This window comes from Dendrobates tinctorius, unplaced genomic scaffold, assembly GCF_039654945.1.
Source record: "Dendrobates tinctorius isolate UK_male_01 unplaced genomic scaffold, ASM3965494v1 ptg000174l, whole genome shotgun sequence".
NCBI lineage: Eukaryota > Metazoa > Chordata > Amphibia > Anura > Dendrobatidae > Dendrobates > Dendrobates tinctorius.
This window is the reverse complement of record NW_027361841.1, coordinates 166,724-178,881: the sequence shown is the minus strand read 5'-3', so window position 1 is coordinate 178,881 and position 12,158 is coordinate 166,724. Positions and strand designations below refer to the sequence as shown.

General features: G+C 43.1%; 1 protein-coding gene across 1 annotated transcript in view; it reads right to left on the bottom strand.

The window, feature by feature from the left end:
* Nucleotides 1-2,310: 2,310 nt before the first annotated feature.
* The window catches only part of CDC123 (cell division cycle 123), a 159,517-nt gene continuing 149,669 nt past the window's right edge, over nt 2,311-12,158 (bottom strand). Inside the window, exons 12-13 of the mRNA XM_073551253.1 lie at nt 4,330-4,467; nt 2,311-3,522 (exon numbers count right to left, since the gene is read on the bottom strand). Coding sequence (XP_073407354.1) covers nt 3,487-3,522; nt 4,330-4,467 — 174 coding nt within the window. The 3' untranslated portion in view covers nt 2,311-3,486. The remainder of the gene's footprint in view (nt 3,523-4,329; nt 4,468-12,158) is intronic.

Sequence of the window (12,158 nt, the reverse complement as noted above, 5' to 3'; positions counted from 1 at the left end):
CCCGGTACACCGCGATTGTGTTTGATCGCGGTGTGCAAGGGGTTAACGTGTCGGGGGCGGTCCGTGACCGCCCCTGACACATTGTGCCAGGTGTTAGCTGTGATAATCAGCTGACACCTGGCCGCGATCAGCGGCGCTCACCACGTGGGTGCCGCTGATCGCTATGACGTACTATCCCGTCCCTGGTAATTAAGTCCCAGGGCACATGGATGGGATAGTACGTCATATGGGATTAAGGTTAAAATGAACTTTTGTTCATGGGAAAATTCCCCTTAATGTGACCGGCTTCCTCTGCCTGTAGACACGTCACGCATCTGCCGCCGGGATCAGCCGAATGATCCACTGCGACTGTGTGTGTGCGGCGTATACAGTGTGTGTGTATTTGGTGTTTCCATATTGAGACACCCATCACTTGGGTGTCCCAATAAGGTGGTTGGTGAACTTCCGCCTCTTGGAATTCTGGGATCCGGACACATCTGGACAGAACAGGATGTGAAGACATTACAAGGTAAGTATTTATTAGATGATTGGCCCCCATCCCCATCCTGGTATGCAAGGCCGCATCAGAAAAACAAACAAACAAAAAAAAAAAAAAACAATTACACTTACCATCCTGCGCTCCCTTGCAGTGTCTTGTTCCGGAGCCAGCAGCTACTTTATGCTTGTAAGCAGCGCATGGCAGGAACGTCATAAGCTGCTTACGAGCCGAAGGACAGCTGCAGGAATACTCACTGCTCCCCACGCCGGGTTTATGTGCTTGGAGGGCAGTGAGTATTCATTGCTCGCCAGGTGGTCACATGTGCTGCTACTAAAGGGAATGAATATTCACTGTATTTCACACCTATGGGAGTGGAAAGCATTTTTTCCCAGTTTTTTTACTCTGCATGTTCTAATTTGCATTTTTCTTGAAATAGTGGGATGAAACCAGCTCCTCTGATCTTGTCAAACATACAGTGAAGATATCCTACTTCTAGATCTCTTTGGACTTTGAGCACACTCCCATAAACAGCATAAGGGACGTTATACAGAAATACTATCCATTCCTGAGGAGAGATACTAGAAAACATACTTGAATACATTAGTAGCATCTCTGTCTCACTGCCTCAGTTTATTTTCTCCAGCTTCCTCCCTTCCATCTCTATAAACAACTGTAATCTGTTCCCTCAGTAAGCTGATAAACTCTCAGAATGCAACACATTTTGGCTGGTTTCACATTTGCGGACGGAGGGCTGCGGACTTCCTCCGTGAAGCCCCACCCCTGCCGCGCCTACTCAGGTCAGCTCCGCCTATTTCAGCATGTGGCCTGTGTACCCTATCTTTAACATTGGGTACGCAGGCCGTGCCGCAGTATGCGGATGCCGCCGCATGCATAGTTTTGACAGTGCGGCGACCCGTGTGGAAGGCATCATGTTGGAATTTTATGCGGGCGCCGCATAGTCAAAACGATGCATGCGGCGGCTTCCGCATACTGCGGCACGGCCTGTGTACCCAATGTTAAAGATAGGGTACGCAGGCCGCATAAAGTCGCTTGCAGAAATAGGCGGAGCTGACCGGAGGAGGCGTGGCCGGGGCTTCACGGAGGAAGTCCGCAGCCCTCCGTCCGCAAATGTGAAACTAGCCTTAGACCTTACATTTGTAGAAAATGATCGTTACAGCAGACAGGTGGGACTGAAGATGAGTGATATGTAAAAGCCATTTTAATCTAATAGGATCCATTATAATATTATCTTTGCTTTGCATTTCTGATTTATAGAAATAATGGATACTATTTAAGGCCATAATATTTACAAAGGTTTGAATGAAAATCTTGCACCTTGGGAAATATGCAATTGTATTTCTTGAGATGTATTAATCTTGGATAATAATAATAATAATAAACTAAATGTTACAAGGGTAGCATTTTCTACCAATACCTAGCAAATCATTTGAAGCAAAAATAAGATTTCTGACTGATCAAGCAGATTTCTATTGGTCAGAACCGTAGGAAAGATGGTTAGTATTTATTTTTGCATCTGCAAGTGTCACATACTACTGCACCTATTGCTAGTAAATTATATGAACATTGAGGCACTTCTTAACTAACAGAGGGCAGAAAGAAAATCCATTTAGAAAACTCTTGTAAATGATTGAAGTAAAGGAACAACTAGGCTTTTTTATGTTACACTTATGCAAATCTAAAAGTAACAAGAAGCATTATGATGATTTGAAAAAAGTCAACTAGGTTTGCTATGTGCTAAAAACAGGCACAACAATAAGAACAAACATAATAAAAACCTTAACGGAAACTTTAAAAGGAAGTTTTGAGAATAGTCAGCATTTTCAGAAATATTTATTTTTTTGCAACCTACCTATTTAAAATTTACTTATTCTGCTATTGCTACATTTTTATTCAATTAGCAAGGATATTTTCTGTTCCCATCATCACTGACAGAGCTTAACAAAGTAAAAGTTCAAACAATCTGTAAGATACGGTATATTTATTTGCATACATACAATGTGTTGAAGAAGGTATGTGGACGCCCCTTCTTATTAGTAGGTTGACAGCCAGCTCACAGAATGAAACCACTGACTGTAGAAAGGTTATAAACTGTAATGTCTATTAAGCCTCACTTTTTGTAGCTTGCTGTAAAGGCCCCGTCTCACATAGCGAGATCGCCGATTTTGTGACGCAACAACGATCTCGCTACATGTGACACATAGTGGCGACCGCCCCCCCCCCCCGCTGGATATCGCTGATCGTGCTTGAATGTCCTGGGCCATTTTTTCATCGTTGGCGTCCCGCTGGCCAGCGCGCATCACTGTGTTTAACGCCGACGAGCGACCTCGTTGGCGACGCAGAACTCATGGACACAGGCGTGAGTCGTCAGAAAAGCTGCTGTGTGACAAAGTACCAACGACCGCCGAGGTCGTTATACGGATCGCCATCGGATTGCTGGGTCGTTGAAGAGATCTGCCTGTTGGGCAGATTACTAGCGACAATGTAGCGACGCACCAGCGATCCTTACCAGGTCGTATCGTTGTCGGGATCGCTGGTGCGTCGCTATGTGAAACGGGACCCCAAGCCTCCAACATATGGGAACTGTTTATTTGAAGTACCAAGGAATTATGTATTTTCCCTATTGCTAAAGAAAAAGTGTACGAAATCTAGAAGGCAATTAACATTTCTGACATCAACTGCAGACCATTGTCTACAAAAACAAATGATAAAAATAAAGTTCAACTGCCAAAAGTGTAAGCGCACCCTTACTTATTTCAATCAAGTTTTTTTCCGAAAAAATAAAGCAAAAAAACCCCATTCATTATTTTACATACAATATAAAACAAACATCAGACTGAAGACAAAACTCTTAATAAAAAACTACTGATCCTGAAGTGTTGCTCATCTTTGCTGATCAACTTTGGACAATGATGGACTTTAGTATCTGTGTAAGACAAGGTCACATACAGGACATCAGAAGGCGATCTAATTGAAGAGTAAGAAATAAACTAATCATCAGAGTCCTCTTCTTGTTGATTTCGCTTCTGTCACAAAAAAAAAGTATTTGTAATTACCAGTTACTGCTGTCAAAACATTTCCATTTGTTAAAACTGCAATTTTTAGGTCAGTACTCAAACCAAATAATCTGGCAGTTGAATTGATAATTTATTGCGCTGTCTGTGGACTGCCAGGATCTCTCTTGTATTTTACAGTTTATTACAAAGAAATTCGAAAAAGGTGCACAGCAGTTAAAAGCTCAGTGAAATGTTGTTTATGGTTTGCTTTACTTGTCTGTAGAGGAAGCTTGTTAGATAATAAAGTCCTGTGATTACAGCAGCCTGGGCACAGATCAAGCACTGTACTAACAGAAAAGTTGCAGGTACCTAGTGTTAGGGGTTCCACAAGCCGTATCTTCTGGTGGCAGTGGTTTATTTCCCGAGAACAAAAGGACTGGCCATCCGAAATTGGATATGCTGAATCCTCATCTCCCCTTACAAAATGTCAGGAGAAAGTTGGGAGGCCCCAAACACAGGCTGTCATCTGAATCTGACAATATTGGCAGATTCCTCCGAGCACGTCTAGTTGGCGAGTAACTGTATATTAGCAAATTGCATAATGATGATCATGTGACCGCCCACTGTCAAGATCAGACAATCCCTTAAAATAAAGTGTTCCTATTTGGTTAGTTGTACAGTTTACGGTTTTTGTGAGACTCCTGGTTAACTTATGATTCTCTACAAAAAACAAAAATGCTGGACTTAGATGTACATAATACTAATAAAAAAAAAAAAAAAAATTGTTGTTAATGAACTAAATCTTAATTACTCTGACAAATCAAGTCATTTACTCACCAGTTTAAGAAAATCAATAAGCTTATACGCGTCTTCTCCTGTTGAAAGATCAACAAAATCCTTTGGTAATCGGTAACTCAAGTAAGGGCTAGGTTGGACTGTGACTTCACTAGTAGTATTGCGAAACATAGGGCAATCCTAGAGTTAAACACAAATAAGAACAATTTATCGACTAGTCACTGTTTTGCAGTGTAGTGTAGCAGATTGCTGAGTAGATAACATAGGCTTGGAGTTTTTCCTCACTGGTATTTTCTAATTGAGATACTTTCAAAAGATAAATATGTATTTATTTTGCTAGATTTCCCATAACTTGACAATTTGAATAAATCATTTATAAGAAATGCTACTTGGTGTAGGAATTACTGTTACATACTTGTTATAGCTAAGATTAAGGGTCAAATATGATCCGAAACGCGTAAGCCTACACATGCTTTTATCATCACTGGAATTGCATTTTTTAATTATGGATTAAATAAAGGCTTTTCTTAATTTTTTCACATCGTGTGCTGGAACTATAAAAAACTTTTTTTCATTGAGCATTTCTCCCAGATGGGGATGGATCCACTCCGTGCACCGAGATTACGGAAAGGAGGACTGGGCAGGCTGAACCAGGTGAGCTGAAGATCTATCCTACATTGTTTAAAATCGTTACAACCCCATTGGGAGATCTTTTAGTAGCAAATGCGTTTCAGCCTGAAAGATCTTCAATCATTACATGAAACGATTAAACACCTTTCGGTCTGAAACACAAAAATATCCCCCAATTGGAGTTGTGACTTTTTGTATACTGCTTCTATATCTACCTACTAAAGATGAAGATTTTATGAATTTCCTTGACAATCAAATCTTTGTTTCATCAATTCTCCCTGCAGCACTGCTGGCCCCCGAGCTCTTTTTCAAAATTTTTTGTTTCATACTTGTTATAGTGCCCCTTTTTGATTCAGTCAGAGCTGATTATTTGGAGATTACACATGCCCAAAGCCTAGTACTACCGCGGGTACAGAAAGTATTCAGACCCCTTTACATTTTTCACTCTGTTTCATTGCAGCCATTTGGTAAATTCAAAAAAGTTCAATTTTTTTCTCATTAATGTACACTCTGCACTCCATCTTGACCGGAAAAAAAAACAAATTAGAAATTTTTGCAAATTTATTAAAAAAGAAAAACTTAAATATCACATGGTCATAAGTGTTCAGGCACTTTGCTCAGACACTCATATTTAAGTCCCAAGCTTTCCATTTCCTTGTGATCCTCCTTGAGATGGTTCTACTCATTCATTGGAGTCTAGTTGTGTTCAATTAAATGTATAGGACTTGATTTTTAAAGGCACACACCTGTCTATATAAGACTTCACAGCTCACAGTGCATGTCAGACCAAATGAGAATCATGAGGTCAAAGGAAATGGCCAAGGAGCTCAAAGACAGAATTGTGGCAAGGCACAAATCTGGCCAAGGTTAGAAAAACATTTCTGCAGTACTCAAGGTTCCTAAGAGCACAGTGGCCTTCATAATCCTTAAATGGAAGAAGTTTGGGAACACCAGAAGTCTTCCTAGACCTGGCCGTCCAGCCAAACTGAGCAATCGTGGGAGAAGAGCCTTGCTGAGAGAGATAAAGAAGAACCCCAAGATCACCGTGGCTGAGCTCCACAGCTGAAGTAGGGAGTCAACTATTACTGCAACCCTCCAACAGTCAGGCCTTAATGACAGAGTGGCCTGACGGAAGCCTCTCCTCTGTGCAAGACATATAAAAGCCAGCATAGAGTTTGCTAAAAAAAACACATGAAGGATTCCCAGACTATGAGAAATAAGATTCTCTGGTCTCATGAGACGAAGATACAACTTTTTGGTGATAATTCTAAGCGGTATGTGTGGAGAAAACCAGGCACTGCTCATCACCTTCCCAATACAATCCCAAGAGTGAAACATGGTGGTGGCAGCATCATGCTATGGGGGTGCTTTTCAGCTGCGGGGACAGGACGACTGGTTGCAATTGAATGAAACATGAATGTGGCCAAGTACAGAGACATCCTGGATGAAAACCTCTTCCAGAGTGCTCTGGACCTCACACTTGGCCGAAGATTCACCTTCCAACAAGACAATGACCCTAAGCACACAGCTAAAATAACAAAGGAGTGGTTTCAGAACAACTCTGTGACCATTCTTGACTGGCCCAGCCAGAGCCCTGACCTAAACCCAATTGAGCATCTCTGGAGAGACCTGAAAACAGCTGTCCACCAATGTTCACCATCCAACCTGACGGAACTGGAGAGGATCTGCAAAGGAAGAATTATTAATATTTATTTATATAGCACCATTAATTCCATGGTGCTGTACATGAGAAGGGGTTACATACAAAGTTATAGATATTGTTGACAGTAAACAAATTTACGATGACAGACTGGTACAGAGGGGAGAGGACCTTGCGGACTTACATTCTGGCAGAGGATCCCCAAATCCAGGTGTGAAAAACTTGTTGCATCATTCCCAAGGAGACTCATGGCTGTACTAGTTCAAAAGGGTGCTTCTACTCAATACTGAGCAAAGGGTCTGAATACTTATGACCATGTGATATTTCAGTTTTTTATTTCAGTTTTTTTTTTTAAAATACATTTGCAAAAATTTCTATATTTTTATAATATAATAATAATCTTTATTTAGAATAATCTTTATTTTTATATAGCGCTAACATATTCCGCAGCGCTTTACAGTTTGCACACATTATAATCATCATGACTGTCCCCGATGGGGCTCACAATCTAAATTCCCTATCAGTATGTCTTTGGAATGTGGGAGGAAACCGGAGTGCCCGGATGAAACCCACGTAAACACGGGGTGAACATACAAACTCCTTGCAGATGTTGTCCTTGGTGACTTTTTTTGAATTTACCAAATGGCTTCAATGAAACAAAGAGTGAAAAATTTAAAGGGGTCTGAATACTTTCCGCACCCACTGTATCACGTAATACACTTGTACATGGATCACAGCCATTATTGCTATTGTGCAGGACAGCTAATAAAAACAAACACATTAGAGGAAACTTTAGGTGCATTTGGTGGAGGTTCTTAGTGGTGATCAAATCAGTAGCGGGGTGCAACAACAAATATGTAAAGAAATATCTATTCACTGGATAATTTTTTTATTCTAAGATTGCAAGTGGAAAATTATGTTTTGCATGAGCTAACATAACAGAGCAATGTCATTTTTAGTCATGGAACAACGCTTATAATGAAGACAGGTCTTCAACTTCTTCTACAGTTAGGCCTCTTTCACACATCAGGTTTTCGCCGTCAGGCGCGATCCGGCGCTTTTGACAGAAACCGGATCCGGCGAAATGCAATGCCGGATCCGGTTTCCCCCCCATTGACTTGCATTTGCGCCGGATGGCCATGCGTTTCATCCGGTTTTCGCCGGATCCGGCAATGTGTCGCGATCCGGCGTCTGGAAAAAACGGCTACTGTAACGTTTTTTGTCTCCGGCGAAAAAGCCGGACACGCCGGATCCGGCGCGTCCGGCTTTTTCACACAATGAAAGCCTATGAGCGCCGGATCCGGTTTTTTGGTCTGAGCATGCTCAGTAGCTCTGCCCACAGGAGATATATAAAAGCAAGACAATGGGACCCTCAGCCACACCCAACATGCCACCCAAGCCAAGAACCAGGAGCAGGAGAAGGCAGCAGACATCTGCAGCAGCAGCACCATCAGCACCACCCCAAATGGAGCAGCAAATGGAACATGCTGAGGAGGGGAGTCCAGCAGCAGATGAGAGACGGTAATTATCAAATCCCCCATTCCTCCAAACTAGGGCCATGGAATATCAAGATATTCATTGGCCCTCTGTTTCTCTTTATTCAACAGCCGCCAAAGAGATGCAGCAGCAGCAGCAGCAGAAATGGCATCACTGGCAGCAGCAACAGCAGCAGCAATACCCACAGCCATGGAGTCTGGCCATCAACAGGACAGCACATCTTCTTCTGGGAGCCCTCCCTCGCATCGTCAGCGTTTGACGGTAAGTTTTTATTTCCAAAATCCATCATCTCTGTAATATATGTCTATTCATTGCCTTTTATTTCAAAACAGGAATCACAAGATGAAGAGGAGCTCCCAGAAGAAGAAGGAAGGGGTGGACAGACACCTGGAGTGGGCTCACAATTGGTAAGTTTTTTGCATCAAACGCAGAAACACAACATCACACTACACACAACACATAGAAAACAATGTTCTGCAGACCACACACAGCAAACAAATGCCTACATCCAAAGACATAACATTTTTTGTTTTCTTCTCTAGTCTTCCCAATCTGGTGCTCGGCCAAGAGGTCCTCGCAGTGCCTCCCAGGGTCGTCGGCGACAGCAACACGGCGGTCACCAGCGTGTAAGTATAAATATTTTTGCTTTGTTTTTTTGCACTTTTTATTTCATTTCTTTTGTGGAGGCTAATTATGTTATTTTTGTCATTTTCTTTAACAGCCTTCACAGCGTGCTCCCGACTCTGACGGTGAGGATGGAGGGATTGATGTGGACCGCCTCATCGATCTCGTCAGAGAAAGGGAGCCGCTCTGGAATATGGCTGACCGCCGCCACGCTGACCTGATCGTTACCCGACGACTCTGGGAGGAAATCTGTTCGCTCCTTGTGGGCCGCTGGGAGGACCTCGATGTTCGGGCCCAGATTAAAGAGCGTAAGTATATACAGTACCGGCTGCTTGATGTAAACCAGTGTTTCCCGAACTCCAGTCCTCGTGGTCCCCACGGATCATGTGTTCAGGATTTCTATTTACTATGGAAATCCTGAAAACATGACCCCTGGGGACCATGAGGACTGGAGTTTGTGAAACACTGATGTTGTATACTAACCACTCCTTTCTCGTTTCAGGGAACAGAATTGTGAATCAGTGGCGGTCTGTGAGGGATCGTTTCAAGAAGGAGTTCAATAAAGAGATGCGGGCCCCGAGTAGATCTGGAGGACGCAGGAGCAAGTACAAGTACGCACAAGCCCTGTCGTTCCTCCGGGAAACAATGCTCACCAGAAGGTAAATATTACACACCACATGTGAAAAAAATGTTAGATGTAACTTTTTTTTTCAGCCAGGGCCATACCATGTCAGTATTTTAATTGTTTTTTTTTCTCTTTATTCCACAGCACGGTGAGCAGCACTCGGGAGCCTGCACGATTGGACCCTTCTGAGGCGATCCCTGAGGAGACCGGCACCGAGGGACACTTCGACCGCCCCGGTACATCTGCACCTTCCCAGCCTTCCCACACATTCGACCCATCTGTCCCATCCACCAGCACAGGAGCATCGTGGCCGCCTACATTACATGAAGCTGCTGGTGAGGAGATCGCTTTCCCTTTACCCCACCCTTCTGCCCCTGCCACCTCTAGTACACCTGTGGGTACTGGGCGGCAGCGGCAGAGGGGTCAGGAAAAGAGTTATGCGCAAGAGTTCTTGCATCTGAATGCATCTTTCCAGAACTGTCTAAAAGTCTTGTCAGAGCAAATCTCCGCAGGCTTTCAGCAGATCAACTCCAGCATTCTGGAGGTGAAGACACTTCTGCAAACCATGCATTCAGAAGCAAGATCTTCGCCAAACCACACCTTTTTCAGGTCTGTTGTGGAGCGCATGGCAACACTATCTCCTACCCAGCAGATGCATGTAATGCATTCGTGCCACGGTGCTCTACAGCAGGTTACCTCCCAACCTCCACCTCCCACCACTGTAGTTCCTCCACCTGCACCCCCTCCAGCCACTTTCCATCCTCCCCCCTCCTATTACATCTGCACCCCCTCCAGCCACTTTCCATCCTCCCCCTCCTATTACATCTGCACCCCCTCCAGCCACTTTCCATCCTCCCCCTCCTATTACATACCAGCAACCTCACCAGTACCAGCAACCTCCCCAGTACCAGACATCTCCCCACTTCCAGCAACCTGCCCCGTACCAAACTCCTTCCCCGTACCAAACTCCTTCCCCGTACCAAACTCCTTCCCCATACAACTTTCCATCAACATCATCTGCTCCTACAGTCCCTGCCCAACCCTCCACTCCACCGCCCACCACCTCTTCTGCCTCCCACATGTCCACCCATTCTGTAGCTTTTTCCACACCTTCACCTCTAACTGTTCCTTCCCCACCACGATCCCAGTCCTCTCTCCACACACCCAGTGTCGAAGTGTCCCGCAGCCCCTCCAGCAGTATTTCCACCCCACAGTACACAGATTTGTAATGTGTGTTTTTTGTAATAAAAATGCCCATTGGGTTTAAAACCTTTATTAAAAAAGTTTTTTGCACTTTAAAAACATTTTACAAAAAAAAAAAATTTTTAAATAAAAGTTAAATTATCGTTTCACAATGGTTGTCTGTCATTTCTTTCTGCGGCGAACTATGTTTAAAAAAAAGGTTAAATACAGGGTATTTCAAAGGTAAAAAGGTATTCAAAACCAGGTATATAACTGTGGGTAAATTTTAGCTTTTTGCCACAGTTGTGTTCCTGGTTGTGTTTGAAGCAAAGTATTTCACCTAAAAAGTTGTGTTTATTGTTGGTGATTTCCTACCAATGTACACAACTTTTGTTAAAAGGTGAAATACTTTGCATAAAACACAACCAGGTACACACCTGTGGCCTAAAGGCAAAAATAGTAAGACCATGACAAGATAGCCAACTTTGGTTGGCAAAGGTATATACTGTTGGTCCAGAAGGTACACAAGTTTGGTTAGGGCACAAATCTTTCACACTCTGTCATCCCAGTGTACTCTGCCTTGAGGTGACATAAAGTATAGTGGAAAATTGTCCCTGAAACCGTCACAGAACTTCTAGTGGTAATATTTCCAATGACAACATCCATCTTCGCCAGTAACTTGCTCTTCTCTCCAACCTGCACTTTCTTCTCTACAACCTGTCAAAGAAGGGCTGTAGGAACATGCTATATATAGTTTTCCAGTAGCCAATCCCGTTCGGAAGGCCACAAGGGTCAATTTTAAAAACCGGATCCGGCGTAATCCGTCGAAAAACGGATAGAAAAACGGATGAACCGGATGAGACGGATCCGGTTTTGTCTGTCAAGAACAAGACGGATCCGGCAGAAAACCGGATTCGGCACATCAGGTTTTACAAAACATTTGCCGGATCCGGCATTCCGGCACGACGCCGGATCGCGCCTGACGCCGAAAACCTGATGTGTGAAAGTAGCCTTAATGGGTTATTATTCTCTACAATCTGCTCCCTCACTGGATATATTCACAGTTGGCTGATTTGCTTCGGAAAGGTTTGAGACTGTCATGTTAATTTTTAAGGGGATTGCAGAATTACATGCGGCAGAAACAACCTTATTTGCTGCTCCTTTCCCGACGCTGTTTGGGTCTCATTCTGGTCTTTCTACATTGTTTTGGCTAGACAGGAATCTGCTCACAGAGATGACCAATGAGTCAACATTGAGGACAGTGATTAGCTACAGCTATCACATGATCGGATGAAAAGAAATTTAAGAACTTTTGGAATTTAGAATTTTTCTAAAAGTTAATCATTCTCCTAGATTAAGGTTTTGTTTTTTTTCTTTACTTTTTCTGTATTTTCTATTATGCAGGGTATATTTATTATACAGCAATACTACACTTCTTTGAGCTAATCCCCACCCTACACCCCTCAGATCACTTTCTAAAGCTGTCTTTTTCAGGGGTGGTCTTCAAAAAGAAAAGGTCTAGTAAGTGTGATTTATGGTGGAACTGAAAATCTGTCACAGGAAATTTGATCAAAAAAAGTATTCTTATGGAGAGGATATTGTACATCCATTTTAAAAACCTTTCTAAGCAACAGTCATTCTTAATCATCGAAT